Source organism: Podarcis gaigeae (assembly GCF_964106915.1).
Source record: "Podarcis gaigeae genome assembly, chromosome: 16".
Lineage (NCBI taxonomy): Eukaryota > Metazoa > Chordata > Lepidosauria > Squamata > Lacertidae > Podarcis > Podarcis gaigeae.
Window position 1 is genome coordinate 11,649,010 of NC_139693.1, and position 17,603 is coordinate 11,666,612.

A 17,603-nucleotide genomic window follows, 5' to 3' on the forward strand; every position below is an offset into this window, starting at 1 on the left:
CCAAATTATATATCTTTGGGTGACTTTCCATGCTCTGAAGTTCATATTATTTTAGGAATGAGTAATTAACAATAGAAATAAGTAAAGTGCAACTACCTTGCATGCAGCAGGTCGCAGGTTCAAGCCCCAGAATCTCCAGATCTGAAGCCCTGGAGAACCGCTGCCAGTCAGTCTAGAAGCAGAGAATTGTATAGGATCCTGAGGATCATCTAGTCCAACACCCTGCAATACAGGAATCTCAACTAGATCAAACATGACAGATGGGCATTGGACCTCCACTCTAAAACCTTTGGGGAAGGAGAGTCCACCCGGTCTCGTGGGAGTGTAAGGCAAATCCTATGTTCCTTGAATGGGAAGTTGGGTTCTGGCTAAGATTAGCTTGCATCCAACTAAATTCTGCATACCCATTTAGATTCATGGACTTCAGTTAATCGTGTCCATTAATTCCAATGGGTTGACTCTTGAGTAGAGCTAGCCCTGGTACAACCTACTGTTTGGGATTTTTGCTGGAAGCATTTTGTATACTCTGAGCATTTGTATTTCCACTTTCAATGCCTTTTCGTTGCCTTACAGAAAACTGTTACACAATAATTATATCAGTAATAGGGTAGTATTAAGCTAGTAATTATTTTAGAATAAATAAGAACATTGGAAGCTGCCTTATACGGAGTCAGACTATTGGGCCATCTAACTCTGTATTGACCAGCAATGCCTTTCCGAGTCTCTTTAAACGCTATAGCTCTAAAGCACATTCAAAGCAATGTTTCCTTTTGAATAATTTTGGGCATTGTGGTTTGTTCAGGGGTGATGGGAATAGTAAGTGTGTGAGAGGTAAATGACAGTGCCCAGAATTCTTTGAAGGAAAGAACATGTTTCAAATGTGGTTTAATGGTGTAAAGGTAAAAGGTTCATACGCCAAAGGCTTGAGGGAAGGTGGGATACATGACGGAGCTTGGAAAGAAGGAACGACTGTCATGTACATAGGTGTTCCAGGAGGTAGTTGCAGGCAAAGGGGTCAGCAAGTAGGAAAGGGCTGTTTCTTTCCCCTGCCTTCTATGCAGAACAGAGTGCTCTTTGTTCCACAGCAACCTTAAGCAAAAATGGGGAAAGGTAAAAGGATTCCCTTGGCAATCTAGTAAGGCAGTGGTACTCCGAGGGTGTGGCATGCAACATTGGTGTGGCAGGAGAGGGTGGCAAGTGTTGTGGGAAGATTCAAGGACAATCAAAGAAACCTTTAAACATTTCAGCGTCGTATAGTCTCAAAATCATTATTTTTTATTTGCAGAATGTGGATAGATATCTTTTCAAAACGAGAACAAGAACATCAAGTGATACTGCAGAACATCGTAGCTGTGTTGTCCAACGTATTTATTATCAATTAAAAAATTGGTGTGGCACGAGCACATTTTTATTCCCAAGAAAAAAGTTTGAGAACCATTGTTATAAGGTGGTTTTAGCCTGGAACACTCTGGCATGGAGAGAAAGTCATCTTCTTCACCGCTTCAATTTCTGGGAGATAAGTTGCTTATAAAAGACCAGGGGTGGGGCCGGTTAAAAACAAAGAAGCAACCTAAAAAATGTGGCAACCCTACACCTCACTATTGGCTTGTCCGATTAAATATCACCTTGTGCGTTAAAAAAACAACAGTATGATATCACAATGTACTTCAGTGTATCCGAAGTCGGGGAATGTGATTCTGTGGCTATGTACACATTGAACGGCGTTTCCGTGCGCTGCTCTGGTTCGCCAGGAGTGGCTTAGTCATGCTGGCCACATGACCCGGAAGCTGTACGCCGGCTCCCTTGGCCAGTAAAGCGAGATGAGCGCCACAACCCCAGAGTCAGCTACGACTGGACCTAATGCTCAGGGGTCCCTTTACCTTTACCTTTACACATTGAAAGGCCCCATCTGTCATGCTGTGTTTCAAGTCAAATTTCTGCATTCCTGTACACACCAGAGAGGGGAACAGTGTCTTCACCCGATACTGCTTACCTGATTTGTTTCCCCGAACTGGCAAACCCCACCTGCCACAGAATTCCTATTCAAGGAAGACATCTTCTGCACATGGGTGCCGTCATGTGCCTGAACAGTACACATCTCAGCTTGCACTTTTAAATTGGGTGGCAGGTGGTTAATGGGGAAATGCATCAAACAGCAGAATTTCTAGATAGACTACAGGATACAGATGAGTGTGAGGCTTCAAATGCCGGTGTTGGGAGCACACTGGAGCCAGAGTTTATGACAATGTGCACACAGCCAATGATGGGTTCTCTTCTCCCCTTAATTGGATTATCATCAGATCTGGGAAATCCAAATTAATTGGAGGGCGGGGGACTTGACTGAGGATGCTGGGAAGCCAGACACAAGTAACTTAATATCCACAGTAAATTTATGAGTGGATGAGCCCTTTTAATCTCAGAGGATGCTTCACAAAAATGGATCACATGATAGATGTGAGGTTGTTGCGTGGATGAACTGAAGCTGCATAATGCTGTTAAATGTTGATTGCCCCTTGAGGGGCAATCCTTCAGGTGCCATATTGTTTAGCAGCCCCTGTTCCTGTGCTGTTAGAGATGTTGGCTTGCATGCATCAGCAGACTAGCATACTCATCTCCGTGCTGTTTAAATAGAAGCCCCAGAGTTTGCTCTTGCCTTGCTGCCTGGGTGGACAACTTTCTGATTTGAATATCGTTTTTCATCTCTCCTACCACAGTACAGTGGTACCTTGGGTTAAGAACTTAATTCATTCTGGAGGTACATTCTTAACCTGAAATATTTCTTAACCTGAGGTTCCACTTTAGCTTATGGGGTCTCCCGCTACCGCCGCCACACGATTTCTGTTCTCATCCTGAAACAAAGTTGTTAACCTGAGGTACTATTTCTGGTTTAGTGGAGTCTGTAACCTGAAGTGTCTGTAACCTGAGGTACCACTGTAATTTACTGATGCTGGGACTTTATTGTGAGGTTGCCTTTTTTAAATCAATGGATGCCTCCTTCAGCGATGCACATGCATCAGAAAGGTTAGATACAAAAATGTATTATTATTATTATTATTATTATTATTATTTAAAAAACCAGAAGTCTCACTTGAAGGTCAAGCCACTATTAAAAGCAGAGGTGCAGGCCCAGCTGGGTTTGTCCCATCAGTTGGCAACCCACGTACACCTTGATATTTGCAATGAGGCACACACAACAGACAGGCACCACCACTGTCTGCTTTAAGTAAGGCCTTCCCCACCCTTCGCACTAGCCCTGTGACAATCTCTGCCTTGAGCTCATTAGCTGTGCTTTGAGTTTCCATGATCTCAGAGGGCGATTAATATCCAGGGAATAGAGATGGATGGCCAGTGTCCTGGGGTGACCTCACCCCCCTGGATCTGGAAGCCCCTCCTTCCCCCCCCCCCATGGCTCTGTTATTCTGTCCAGAGCCTGGGGAAGCAAACACCCTCTTTGTCCCACCAATTCCACCAGACAAGGAAGAGGATATTTCCACTTCTGCCGGAAGAAGTTGAGCCCTGAGAATTGGAAGAGGATCCACCCAAGATCCCACACGACCAATTTCCAGGAAAAGGTGAGAAACTGAAGGGGAGGGGGGAGGGTTCCTCTTGGCAGATTCCCAACTGAACCTGCTCTCCTGCCTTGTTTTTGAGGAGTTCCTTTTTTAAAAAAATAATTTTTATTAAAAGTTTTACATACAACAAACAAAACAAAACATACAAAAATATCATATGTCATAACATATTTTCTTGTCCTCTTTGGACTTCCTCACATCTCCCGCTCCTGCGTTCCAAATTTATAAAATTTAAATCAGCAATTTATCACCTTATCCCCACCTTAAAGTCAATTTTTCCAGTGTTATATCTTAAATTTTAGATATATTTATTTCACTCTTTAGTGCGTTAAAATTAACCCAATAGTTATCTAAAAATTTGATTTTTTCATAGATTTAACTTATCTTCATAATTCACTTCATCTGTTTCAATGGTGCCCAATTGTTCATAATCAAACATCCTGCTTAACATTCAAACAGTTTACAATACTTTTGCAAATAAATCTTAAATTTTCTCCAATCTTCTTCCACCGTCTAATTTTTGAGGAGTTCCTATAGGAACATAGGAAGCTGCCTTAGGCCATCTACTTCAGTACTGCCTGCACGGACTGGCAGCAGCTCTTCAGGGTTTCAGAGGGGAATCTCTTCTTCCCAGCCCAACCTGGGCATAGCTGTCAAGTGTCCCTTATTTGGCGGGACAGTCCCTTATCCCAGTGCCATGTCCCACTGCTGTCCCTTATTGATGATGTCCCTTAAATAAGCTGCTGGAGGTAATGGGGCCATTTCTATGTCCAGCTGTCCTTTGTCAACAACAAATTGTTGCTGTTTTTTGTGTTGAATATATGCTATATGGTAATTTATGGACCTAATAGGTATCTAAAGCCATTTGCACGCAACAAAATATGTATTTTATCAAAGTAATTGTTGATCCCTTATTTTGACTGCTGATCCCTTATTTTCAAGGCTGCTGGTCCCTTATTTTCAAATCTGTAAGTTGACAGCTATGATCAGGGGGCTTCTGCATGCAAAACAGGGAACCACTGAACCATGGTTCCCCCCTCCCAAATAAAGTAAGTTTCCATGGTTCCTCATAGTTCTGAAGGCAGAGCTGATTTATCCAGGCCCAGGGTGGCAACCAAGAAGTACTAAAACAATTAAGAAATACGGGAGGGGGGAGCCAGTATAGGTGCAGACTGGGAAAGGCTTCTTCAAAGATGAATGCTTTTAGCAGGTGTTGAAAATAAAATATAGGAACATGTGAAACTCCCTTTTAGCTCTCTCTATCTAACTCAGTTATTGTCTACACTGACATATCAACCATAGATAAATAGGTTGAAGGGTCAGTTCTTGGCAAGGAATGTGTAGCCTCTTTAGTTACACCAGCTACCTGTTAATTCCCAGACCCAATTTCAACATGCTAGTAAATGAGGACTTCAGTATGGTGTACTACACATTCTGCAATTGCAACTTTCCCCTCTGTGCCTTGTGCACCAGAAATATTTTTAAGAAGAGTGAAGCTTTTTATTCAGGGTAGAGACAAAATATTTGAGGTGGGGAGGAGGAGCTTCACCTCTTTAATTTCTGCATGTCAAGAACATGTTTGTTTGTTTGTTTTTTAATGTGGCAAAGTTCCCAAACAGCTTCTCTTGAGAGCGCTCACATCCACACTCTCCATTTAAACCACATCTCTACCACTTTGTGCCTTCCCTCTAATAATCTCGGGAGTTGTAGCTTGTTACGGGTGCTGGGAACTATAGCTCTGTGAGGGGTCTCCTCTCAGCACCCCTTCGCAAATGACAGTTCCCAGGATCCTTCAGGGGAAGCCACGACTGCTTAAAGCAGTATAGGAGCGTTTTCAACATGTGGTGAAGATGTGACCTCAGATTCTGACCAGCCCAACTTTGACATTGCTGCAAATCCCTTAGAGTTTAGGGTTGCTTCAGGAGTTATAAGACTCTTCATTTAATGAGTCTGCCATGCTTCAGAGGAGGATAATATTTCAGTTCCAGGGAGAGAAGGCTCCCCCAGCTGGAATATTTTTGCCACAATAGCACCCTGTTATAAGAAAAACTGCTCCTTTTCCCCTTTTGGGGTACCCAAGAGCCCGTATAGAGTCTTTAAGTTGGTTCTCAATTGGTAGGAGAAAATAACAAGAGGCCAACCAGAGAATATTGAGAAGCAAAGCAGCTAGTAAGCCTGATCTTTATTAAACTGCCGCAACAAGGTCCCCCACTCCCCCCATGCAAGGAGGAAGGAGAGGAACCCAGAACATTGGTGTGCAAGCTCTTATATAGACTTTTGAAATTGCCCACCCTGTAGCTCAAGACCACCCCCCAAAATATCATACATACATCACAGAAAGAGGTGGTCCCCAGCAAAAATGTGAGTGTGTTGCTTCTCTCCTGTCTGCCAGGATACCTGATAATGCGTTATCTGGTTGCCTTTTCTGGGTAGCCTGGCCATTCCTTGGAGATGGTAAATACTTCCTGAATCAGGTACTTGCCAGACTGTATTTACAGGGAGGTGTAAGCCCCTACAGTCCAAAGACAATTGGAAAGCTTTTCCCATTTCCTTCCTCCTTGCAGAGAAATATCTGAGGTCAATTTGGGAGAGTCAAAATGGTTTCAGGATTGCTCTTGTTGTAAACAAAACTCTGCCCAATTTCCCTTATGAGGTATCCAAGGACCCATATAGAGTCCTTACGTAGATTCCCTATTGGTAGGAGAAAATAACAGAGGCCAACCAGAGAATATTGAGAAGCAAAGCAGTTAGTAAGCCTGATATTTATTGATCTGTTGCAACAGGGTTCTCACTGACTGGACGCAGGAGGGAGGAGGAACCCAGAACAATGGTGTGCAAGCCCTTATATAGACTTTTGAAATTGGCATCCTGTAGATCAAGACCACCCCCAGAAACATCATACATACATCACAGAAGGGGTGTAGCTCAAGACCCCCCCCCCCCATACATCATACCTACATCACAGAAATGGCGGTCTACAGCAGAAATCTGAGTGCTTTGTTTACCTCCTGTCTGCCAGGTTACCTGTTTAATGGTCACTTGATTGGATTGCCTGGAGAGCCTGGGCCAGTCTTTTGTAATGATAAACACTTAGTTCCTGAGCCAAATGTGCCCTTAAGACAGGATTTGTGAAGGAAAAGACAATGGGGAGGCTTTTCCATTTTCCTTTGACCTTGCAGAGAAAACATTTAGTCAGTTTGGGAATCAAAATGGTTTCAGGTTTGTCTTCCTGTGCTGATCTATGTACGTGCTTGGTTGGTACACTTATGAACATTTAACATATATCTAAGACCTCAAAATTCCTATCACACTCTCCTGTACTATTTCAGACACTATACTTATGCATGTGTGTTTGCCTTGTACATTTATGAACATTTTCTCTCTCTCTCTCTCTCTCTCTCTCTCTCTCTCTCTCTCTCTCTCTCTCTCTCAGACCTTAGAATTCCTATAACAACCCCTTCACGCAGCATGTTCCACGTGGGCCTGCTCTTCTCAGAGGGAGGGATCAGGCTGCCTATGCAGCCAGGGTCACGTCACCACAGACCCTTTGCTCCACATGCAGTGATGGGATATGTGGGCATATCTTATGGCTGAAGGATTATCTGGCCACGAGGACAAAGCGCTTTAGCGCTTCCATGAGATCCCAGGCCAGAGTCAGGGCACTCAGACCCTAATCCTTCTTAAGCGGCCACACCCTGAGCTCTCCGCTATTAGAGAGGGACACGAGGGACACACACCACACATTCAAAGCAAAACATGAAGCAATCCTGGCTTCCCCCTCCAAAAAAAGGGGGGGAGCCATTGTTTGTTATTACAGACCCTCCAAGTGTCCCTGTTTTCCAGGGACAGTTGTGGATTTTCAGAAGCCGTTCTGGTTTCTGATTTGATCTCAGAATGTGCTGCTTTTCCTTCAGAAATCCCTATTTTTTATCCGATTAATGTTGGAGGGTATGTGTTAAGGTTGCTGAAAGTTGCTCAGAGACCTCTCTCTTCCTCCCACAGAACTACAAGTTCCCCGTGAAAAGATATTGATTGTTATACCTCTTTGGGAACTGGAGTTCTGTGCGGGGTTTCCCAACATCTCTGCACCCTTGACAAAGGACTGCTGCCATAATTCTTGTCGTATTAAAAGAGTTTCAAATGCTTGTAAAACTGTTGGTTCTGATGACACAAGATTAGGCTGTGGTGACTGTGTCCCCTCAGATCTTGTTTTGCTTTCGTGTGTATTCATTTTTATTTTTTGTTATGGATAGGGGCCTCAAAAGCTGGAAGGGGCCTGAGTCTCTCTGGATCTCTCTCTCGAGAGCCTGCTCCCAGATGCAGTCATGACTGAAATGATGAGGGGCTGTGAGGGCCCTGACACCCCGGGCGAAACGTGTGCTGCGTGCCAGATGTCTACAGGAGGTCTGGATCCTGCCATGACTGGTGAGCCTGGTCCGAACACTGATCAGGAGATGCAGTGGACCTCAGCCAGGGAGGACAGCTCCCACCAAGCACCTTGTTTGAACACCCAGGTAAGACGGGAACGCTCTTTCGAGCTGATGTCCACCTCCATCTTCAGATAATATAATTCCCTCCTGTCCCTTATCCTTCTCATTCAGCGTCTAAAGTACGAATCAGAAAGCCAGTGAATGTTCTCATTGATGTTCCCTGTTCACTAGGGTCTTGGCAATTGGGACATCCAAATGCAAGCTTTGCAGGAGTTGAACTGCTAGCTCAAAGCAGTCTCTGTGTGTGAGCTCAGCTGCTTTGTCTACTGCAATTGGAGTCTTTCCCCCCCTCAAACAAGTTTTAGTTATCGGAAGAGTTTTATTTACCAGAAAAGGAAATGGCAAACTGAAGATGACGTGAGCAACATAAACCTTATCACAATTTACTAACTGCAGAATTGTACAGTTGGAGGTCAGCTAAGCCACAGCTGGCATAGCTGATGGTCAGGGATGATGGGAGTCGGAGTCCAGTGAGGTTTTCGGACTCCAACTCCCATCGGCCCCTTGCCAGCATGTCCAATGGTCAGAGGTGAAGGGAGTTGTAGTCCAACAACATCTAGAGGGCTATAGATTCCCCACAGCTGAGCTAAAGCAGCCCAGCAGGTGGTTGTCCGGCTTCCGCTGGAGGAAGGGAGAACCCACCCATTCCTCTAGGGCGGGGGGGGGGGGGTCAGCAACCTTTTTCACTGAGGTCCCTCAGACCTTGTGGGGGGCCAGACTATATTTTTTTGGGTGGGGAATGAATGAATTTCTATGCCCCACAAATAACCCAGAGATGCATTTTAAATAAAAGCACACATTCTACTCATGTAAAAACACACTGATTCCCAGACCGTCTGTGTGCCGGATTGAGAAGGCGACTGGGCCGGCCCTGGCCCCTGGGCCTTAGTTTGCCTACCCCTGCTCTAGGGTATTGGCTCCATTGTCAAACTCACTCTGACTGTCAATAAGCTGCTTGAAATATTCCCCCCTGTAACTTGTAAAGGCTGCATGCACACCACACATTTAAAGCATGCGACTTCCCCCAAAGAATTCTGGGAGCTGCAGTTTTGCCCCTATTATTCCCACACCCTTGTTGAACTACAGTTCCCAGGATTCTTAGGGGGAAATCCTGCGCTTTAATTAAACACATGGTGTGTAGCCTTCTCGGTAGTGGCACCCTCCCTGTGGAACGCCCTCCCACCAGATGTCAAAGAGAACAACTACCAGACTTTTAGAAGACATCTGAAGGCAGCCCTCTTTAGGGAAGCTTTTAATGTTTGATGTATTAACAGTATTTTAATATTTTTTGGGAAACCGCCCAGAGTGGCTGGGGAACCCCAGCCAGATGGGCGGGATATAAATAATAAATTAAGAAACAAAACAAAACCCAGCCTCTAAGTCCCAAATTTAAAAAAAAAAACACCAACGTGTGAACAGGCCTTCCGTTCTTTGATTTGGATTAAAATTTATTCTGCACTTCTCTCTCCAGCTCTTCCTAAGCCCTCCCCAGGGCCTGGGGGCAGATCCCTTCCGTGGCTCCTCCTCAGAGTCATGCGGCGACCTCCCTGGCGAGACCTACGAGGAGATGTCCAGGGACGCCCTTGAGCTGCCCTGCGAGGAGATGTGCGTCCGGCCAGCCCCTTGCGGGGGCCGGTGCCCGGAATCGCCATGTGAGGAACTGTGTGAGAGCGTCTTCAAGGGGCTGTATGAAGAGGAACGTTATGTGGAGACGTGGTCCGGGAAGGCTCGCCTGCCCTCCATTGTAGTGGAACCCATCGAAGGAGGCGAAGTGGAAAGCGGGGAGCTGCGGTGGCCCCCCGACTTCACGTTGCTGGAGGAGGCTGAGCAAGACGAGCTCTTTGCTGATGGCGAGGAGGACTTGGGGGCAGGTGAGTCCTACTAGTGCCCACCCCCCCAAATCCCAACTTGATCTGTGGGTGGGGCTTTTTTCAGCCAGAACTTGCTAGAACTCAGTTCTGGCACCTCTCAGGTGGGCGCCATTACAGTGGTACCTCGGGTTACATATGCTTCAGGTTACATACTCTGCTAACCCAAAAATAGTACCTCGGGTTAAGAACTTTGCTTCAGGATGAGAACAGAAATCCTATTCCGGCGGCACAGCAGCAGCAGGAGGCCCCATTAGCTAATGTGCTGCTTCAGGTTAAGAACAGTTTCAGGTTAAGAACGGACCTCCAGAACGAATTAAGTACTTAACCCGAGGTACCACTGTACTGTTATTTTTGTTGTTTTTGTTTCATTATTTACGTATGTTTTAGCTTGTATTTTATTCTTGTGAACCGCCCTCATATCTTTTGATGAAGGGTGGCATCATAATAATAATAATAATAATAATAATAATAATAATAATAATTGGAGACGTTAATGGTGAGTTCTGGCACCACTTTTTCCTAGAAAAAGAGCACCCTAGTATGCCACACTTTACTGAGTGAATACGGCCCAGAATCCTTTCCGATAGATTTTCAGGTTATCCAGGTCCCAGGTCCCCCTGTAACCTCATCGCCTCTTCCCATTTTCTTGTTTCCCAAGGATTGTCGTCTTTCGACAGCGACGTGGAGGAGGTGCTTCTGTAACATTCTGCCCAACGTTTCCCCGAGACGGATAGACAGATATGGCACCTTCCCAACGCCACCCACGTCTAATCATGACTTGGCAATGTCTTGGAAAGGGACTCTGGGACATCGCCTTGGAAAGGAGCAAAAGTGGCCTCCTGCTGTTTTGTTTCGAGGTGTCTCTCGGAGGGGTAGCAGATGTCAGGAGCTCATCCTACACTCAAGTAGGACCCTGGCAGAGACACATGCTTGACTGGCATGTTCTCTCCCTCCTGGTCGATTGTTCGGGAGCTTCAAAAGCTTTCTTCAGCCCGAACATCACAGCGACCGCTGCCAACAGACATCGGCATACCTAGAGATCCGCAGAGTCTTCGCAGCTTGTGTAACAGACCTCAGCAACTCAGCATTTTGGCTAATCTACTTTATTTACATATAAACACACACGGAGCACTGCAACATGGCTCCCTCTCTCTCTCTCTCTCTCTCTCTCTCTCTCTCTCTCTCTCTCTCTAGCATCAGACAGCAAAGAGAAAAAGGACAATAATTCCACTTAACGGAACACAATAACACAAACATCCTGTCTCCGTCACGTCCCACTTTCCCAGGCAAAGGGGCCTGAAGACAAACATAGCAATGGTGACTTCAGCGTCATTCTATCAACTGGGATGAGCGTCTGTCAGCGGAGGATTAGGCCTGAAGCTCCTTCCCACAATTCCTACACGGTGCCACCTCCTTTTCCATTTAGCTCTTGGCTTAAACTGGGGCGGGAGAGGCAAATGTGACTCTCTAGGTATAGAAATGTGAAGGCTTGGGAGAAAAAAGCATGGAATAATAATATTTTTTAAAGAAACATCCCCCCCAGGCCTTCACATCTCAAGCCAAAGCTCTGTCTGGCCCTTGGGACTCTTTCCAGTCACATCTGCTCCTCAGACACATCTGCTTTCCCCCAAGGCCCCCAAAGGGCTGTCTAAAAGAGAACGTGGCCCTCAAACTGAAAGGAGTTCTCCATCCTTGGTTTTTTGCCTGTGTATAAATCTATATACATGCAGATGGAAGGAGCAGGTCTGTAGCGTGAGGGTACCTCCTGGATCCAGCCCTGTCACTGAAGCCTCAGATGCTTATTTTGAGCTTCAGCTTTTGGACAGAAATGGCTTGGCCATTGTATTCCGCACTCTGGTAACTTCCAGCTGGATTACTGCAACACACTGAATGCGGGGCTGCCCTTGAAGATAATTTGGAAACTTCAAATGGTCCAAAATGCAGCAGCCGGGTTAAGGTCTGGAGTTCTCAATCACTTAAGCCCCAAATAACCGGTATCTGAATGGCTGCCTCTCGAGTGTTAGGATTGGCAGAGGGGGCCTGTTGGTAGTTCCACCACCCTCACAAATTTGGGGTGGTGGAGGTCTGGGTGATGGCATTCTCCGTGGCCACCCCTCTATTGTGGAATTCCTCCCCACAGAGCTGCGTATGGCACCTGCGTTATGTAATTTTTGTCATATGCCGAAGATTAACCTCTTTGACACCTCAGATATACTGGTATGTATATCTTAGAAGCCATCCTATTCTCTCGACTGTCATCTGTTTTAACTTATTTTAAAATAACTTATTTTTAAACTGTTGCGCTGGAACCTGATGGTGAAGGGTGGGTGAGAAATGTAATAAATGAGAATAACTCTCAAACCGGCTCATTTTCATTCCCTTTTGCCGTTCCTGTTGTTTTCTGCCTCTAGCGCTTTCTTCCCTGGGTCGGCTTGCCTACACAGAAAAGTTTTTAGCAGACGTCAAAAACAGCACAACAGAGGCGCCTGCCTAAGATCAAGTGGCAGGGAGTTCCAGAGAGCAGATGCTGCCACACTACACAATCGATTGCTTGAAGAACATTAGCTAGCACCCAATTTCTAAACCCCAGCTGGCCTCGAAGGTTTTACTTCACCCCATAGGATACAATTTTTCGGTCCCTCTTCTATTTGACAGCTCCACTGGTCCCTGAAGAGTCTGGGCTTAGTATGTAAGCATAGTAGCAGATGCCACCGATATGCGCGATTTCCTTCACGGTAACTTTCACCCCTCCTGCTTGTTCCAAAAATGGCACCCTGGCATCCGGATCCTCATCGGAAAACTGAAGTAGGTTCCCCGTGGGCCTCAGCACCCTCAGGCACTCTGACACCAACGTCTTGGCTCTGCCCGGGCCCTGGGGGCATCGTAGCAGCGTATCACAGGTCCCCTTGTCGAGTATGAGGTGGAACGATCCCTCCTCGAAGGTGTTGGTCAAGGCAGTGGCATCGGCCAGGTAGCAGTGCAGTTCAGAAAGAGGGTGCCCCGGTGGGGGGCTCTCCCTTACCAGCTGTTGCAGGGAGTCAATGGCTGGAGGGGAGAAATCCAAACACGAGATGTGAAGTTGCCGTGGCGAGTCTCGAAAGAGCCCCAGACTTAAAGCGGATGTGCCGCAGCCAACGTCTAGTATTTGGGTCCGGCCGGCTGGCAAGCTCTGAAGGAAGGAGAGCAGGAACCCCGAGATAGCTTCGTAGGAAAAGAACCAGTCAAAGTGGCCAGGACGCGAAGCTCCTTTCTCCTTAGCGGTGTAGAAGCGGTCCCAGGCGTCACGCCGGTCCATTTGCCGAAGGAGATCATCTGGAAGATGGGTGGAGGCAGAAGGCGCAGCGTGTCAACTGCAAAGCCACATATTCGCTGGACCTCAGCTCGCCTTGCCTTTCTCTGACCCCACAAAACTTTAAAACTAAACACATACCGGTATGTAACGAACGAAGCTTTGCAGGGTTAAAGAAAGAGAAAAATGGTGCAAAAAGTATAAAGATAGAGGTAATCTACATTAGACACAACAATTTAGAAAGAGTAAAAATTTTGAGGTCTTAGAACAGAGGAAGGAAGTCAATATGTGTATATGTACATAATGATTAGAATGACGATATGGTTTTATTTGTAGAAGTGGTTTTTTGGTTTTTCTTGTGTTCTTTTTTCTCTTGTGTTTTTTTCTTGTTTGTACTGTTTTATTTTGGATTCAGTGTTTGTAATTTTTGTTGTAATTTTGCACTGAAAATGTAATTATTTTTTTAAAAAATTAAAACTAAACACGCAGGGTATTCACCAGAGCACAGTCCTAAGCACATTTACTCGGAAGTCAAATCCAAGGTGGTTTACTCCCTTGGCATTAACCAGCCCTTTTTTGTGACTTAGAATCTTGGTTGGAAGGGACCCCAAGGGTCATCTAATCCAACCCCTGTCACAAAAGCAGGACATTTATTATTTGATGTATATTCAAATTTATTATTTGATGTACATTCCCTAATTGTGTTTGTTATGTTCTCATTTGTTTTATAATTGGAGAAAATCATCATCATCATCATCATTGCAGGACAAAAATAAACCGGAAGATCTGTGATATAAAAAGTTACAGGATTCAAGCAGGTGGTTGCAGCGTTATGCGCCGATTTGGGATGAAGCAATGTGGCTGCCCCAAGGCTTTTGCAGGCTCAAACTGTATTGAAAGCTGGATTGCATATAATTGCCCCGACACAGTCATGATAAGCACAAATCATCATGTGTAAGCATCAGACAGGATGTTGGGAGTGGCCCTCAGTACCTTAAAAGGCGGTTTTTGCCCTTCTATGGGACTCCCTTGGGGTAGCCATTTTCCCAAAGCATAATTCAAAAGTTGGAATCAGAGTGGGGAGCAACATCTAGTCCAACCCTCTATTACAGTGTTTCCCAACCTTTTTTGGGCAAAGGCACACTTGATTGATGAAAAAAATCTCGAGGCACACCACCATTACAGCCCCGTGACGTCAGCGCGCAGCGTCACGCCGGGAGGGACGCACGAAAGTGTAAGTTTCAATTTTTTCCCCTCCCCCTTGCCGGGGAACCTCCAAGCTTTGGGGGTGGGGGGGGAGGAGGCAGCAAAGCGAGGGACTGAGGGACTCCTCCAACTCCTCCTCCTGCTCGTCCACGGCCAGGTAGAGCCGCTTGAGGCGCCGCTTGAGCTCCTTCTCCTGCTCGTTCAGGGCCGGGTCGCCGCCGTGAGCGGAGGCGGCGTGGGGGACCCCGCAGGTCAGGGCGAGTCGGCTCGTCTGCTGCCACGACAGGAGCAGGGCGGGCGGCGAGGGGGTGGCTGGGTGGGGAAGATCCCCCTCGGATCTGCTCCCTCTCAGGCTCGGTCGGCGCTGTCACGAAGCGAGACGAGGCTGGAAGGCGCCGCTCTCCTCCTCCCTCCGCAGCAAGCGTGGCCTGGCGCGAATCAAATCGCCGCTCCTGTCCCGTGCGCTCAGGTGGGCAGCTCCAAAGGGGCGCCCCCGTGCGCCGGCTTGGGGTGGCTGCCCAAGCGCCTTCTCTCTCTCGCCTCCTCCCACGAGTTCGGGGTCAGCCTCCCGCTCCTCCTCCGCTTCCTCCTGACAGCCGCCGGGGTCTTTGGTCGCCGCAGCCTCCCGTCCAAGAAGCACCTTCGCCCAGGCAAGGACGCGCGCGGAGCTGGCGAGCGCCGAGGGGTGGGGCTCTCGCGCCCGCCTCCCGAACCAGGAGGGCCGGGTCGCCGCCGTGAAGGAAGGGCGCCGGGGCGCTGCTGCTGCCGCCGCCGCTCCCAGCAGGCATGGGCCCAGCTGAGGCGGCGGCGGCTGTTGTGGTGGTGGCAGCGATAGCGGGCGGAGGAGGGGGCGGCGGCGGGGCCGAGGTGGCCAGCGGCGGCGGGGGAGGCGGCGGCGGGTGGAGCAGGAGGGCGGCCGAGGCCGGTGAGGGAGTAGGGTTGCCCGGGGCTTGAGGAGCCGTCGCCGGGAGTTGCTGCTGCTGTTGTTGCTGCTGCTGCCCGGACATGCCGGCCTCCTCCTCGTCCGCTGTCTCGCGCTCCTCCCTTTTGCGCGCGCTGCCCCGCCGCCGCCCCATTGGCCGGGTCCTGTCAGCTGATCCTGTGTTATTTCCTGTGTGTGTGTGTGAGGGGAGAATGGAGAGAGAAACCTCGGCACCACCACCGCGGAGCCGCCCCCGGCTCGACGCGGATCCTCGCCGCCGCCGCCCCGCCTCTCGCCGCCCGACTCGCGGCACACCAGGCAAGGTCTCGCGGCACACTAGTGTGCCGCGGAACACCGGTTGGGAAACACTGCTCTATTATTCCCTCCAATCATGAACACAGGTGTTGCGTGGCGACTGAAATGCAGCAAAAATGGGATCACCAAGAATCAAGAGGAAGGAATAATCAGCATGCTCAAGGCAGACTGTGAGATTTGCCAATGCACATACTCCATTGGAGGAGAAGGGGGAAAAGATTGGTTATACTGTTTTTAAAAAATTGTTTGGGAGGGGGCGAAATGCTAACTTATACTTAAATCCTGCTCTTACATGGCATGATCTCTCATCCAAGGACAGATGAAGCACAAAACTGCTTAGCTGCTGCACCTGATGCTGTCAGACCAATTGTGTGTGTGTGTGTATACACACACGTTAAAAAATGCAGACAAACAGCATAAGACTCTTTTACATAGCAGAGCATTCCTGTTTGGGGTGCCCTCGGTCTGTGGTTGTGTGTACATTTAAAGCCCTCACCTTCCCTCAAAGAACCCTGGGAAACCGCTACAATTCCTGGCACCCCTTTAACGAACTATAGCTCCCAGAAATCTTTGAGGAGCACGTGTGCTTCAGATGCATGGCGCGTTTGCACCATAGATGGCAACACCATCTAATAAATCTCCAAATCCAGAGCCCAGCCGCCGCCTAAGCTTTGATGCAAGCAGATCAGGATGAATGCTCAGATCCCTTGAAAGGAGCCTTTTTGCAAACCTCAATTGTGCAAAAGCTCCCTGCCCTCCCTTTTTCTCCTTGACGTGAGAGGCACCCACCTGACCAAGAGGAAGAGGAAGAGGCAGAAGAAAGCGAGGAGCGCACCAGCGTCCTGAAAACACCCCGAGGACCTTTCAGCCAGTTTGCTGCTGCTGTTGCTGCTGCTGCCATCTTCAGTGGGGCGGGAGGAAGGGGGAAGGAGGAGCTAAGGAGATCTAGAGCACAAGGAGGAAGTGGCCGATCTCTGCAAAGCCGCATCTGCAGCCCCAGCAGCAAGAAGAAACAAGCGGCATCTGGGTCAACTTGCAAAAGCAGGTCCAACTTTTGCCACCGTTTCCCCGATGTGTTTCGCTACTGCTCTGCAACGTGGGAGGAGAAATGTTGAATAAAGCTTGGAGGGAGCATGGACCCACCGATGTGCACTAGGGAAGGGGGTTGATGAGGTTGTCGTTATCTGCTAATTGGGTGGGTTTGTATTGCTTTGTTTGCTGTCCGGGTTTTGCTAAAAACCCGGACAGCAAACAAATTCTTCAGATACCTGAAGATACCTGAAGAATTCTTCAGATACCTGAAGAAGTGTGCATGCACACGAAAGCTCATACCAAGAACTAACTTAGTTGGTCTTTAAGGTGCTACTGGAAGGAATTTTTTTTGTTTTGACTATGGCAGACCAACACGGCTACCTATCTGTAACGGGTTTTGCTAAGGTTGCTTGTTAGTGTTTATGGGGCTGCGGTGCTGTTGCGATTCTTCCTCCAATTTATTTATTTTAACTCATAAAATTTATACACCGCTACGCCCCTCAAAGAGGTCTGCTGTTCAAGACTTTTGAAACGTTAAAATAGATTAAAACTCGCATCGACTGTATAGAAACTTGCCCACGCTTGCAGGAACAAATATGTTTTTAGCCGGCAAGGGAAAGAGTAAAGCGAAGGCATGATATCAATCGGCAGGGAGTTCCAAAGTGTACTTGTGCTGCAGCCCTAAAAGACTTGAGTTATTAAAAATGCAGAATGGGTCTTATGTGGCACGTCTACGTTGCCGAGACGGTTCACTTTTAAGCTCCATATAGGATCTAATTCCCAAAGCTTCAAACATTATTATGGAGTCGAAGCCCTTCGTTTTTATGAAAATGTGAATGAGCACGCTGGAATAGCTCAGTCCCTATAGCATGAGACTCAGCTTCAGGAATGTGAGTTCAAGAGCCG

At 47.6% G+C, this 17,603-nt stretch overlaps 2 protein-coding genes across 3 annotated transcripts in view; one reads left to right on the forward strand and one right to left on the reverse strand.

Moving 5' to 3' along the window:
- Positions 1–11,089, forward strand: part of LBHD1 (LBH domain containing 1) — a 96,063-nt gene extending 84,974 nt beyond the window's left edge. Inside the window, exons 1-4 of one of the 2 annotated variants that reach the window (XM_083716136.1) lie at positions 3,443–3,572; positions 7,826–8,086; positions 9,534–9,933; positions 10,592–11,089. In XM_083716136.1, coding sequence (XP_083572262.1) covers positions 7,898–8,086; positions 9,534–9,933; positions 10,592–10,635 — 633 coding nt within the window. In that variant the 5' untranslated portion in view covers positions 3,443–3,572; positions 7,826–7,897 and the 3' untranslated portion in view covers positions 10,636–11,089. Of the gene's footprint in view, positions 1–3,442; positions 3,573–7,825; positions 8,087–9,533; positions 9,934–10,591 lie in introns of those variants that run through there. The other variant, XM_083716135.1, reaches the window with a different exon arrangement.
- A 1,200-nt stretch (positions 11,090–12,289) lies between these two features.
- Positions 12,290–16,672, reverse strand: CSKMT (citrate synthase lysine methyltransferase). The gene is made up of 2 exons (XM_083716081.1): positions 16,455–16,672; positions 12,290–13,245 (listed from the first exon to the last, which is right to left on the reverse strand). The coding sequence occupies exons 1-2, from the start codon at positions 16,651–16,653 to the stop codon at positions 12,578–12,580; spliced, it is 867 nt and encodes a 288-aa protein (XP_083572207.1). The 5' UTR covers positions 16,654–16,672; the 3' UTR covers positions 12,290–12,577.
- Between the last annotated feature and the right edge of the window lie 931 nt (positions 16,673–17,603).

What these genes read in the sequence shown, in the direction of transcription:
- CSKMT (XM_083716081.1), bottom strand. Translation starts at nt 16,653, where the DNA reads ATGCGGCTTTGCAGAGATCGGCCACTTCCTCCTTGTGCTCTAGATCTC. An exon ending in TTCCTCTTCCTCTTGGTCAG is followed by an intron (nt 13,246 to 16,454) that starts GTGGGTGCCTCT and finishes CCCATCTTCCAG; the next exon opens with ATGATCTCCTTCGGCAAATG.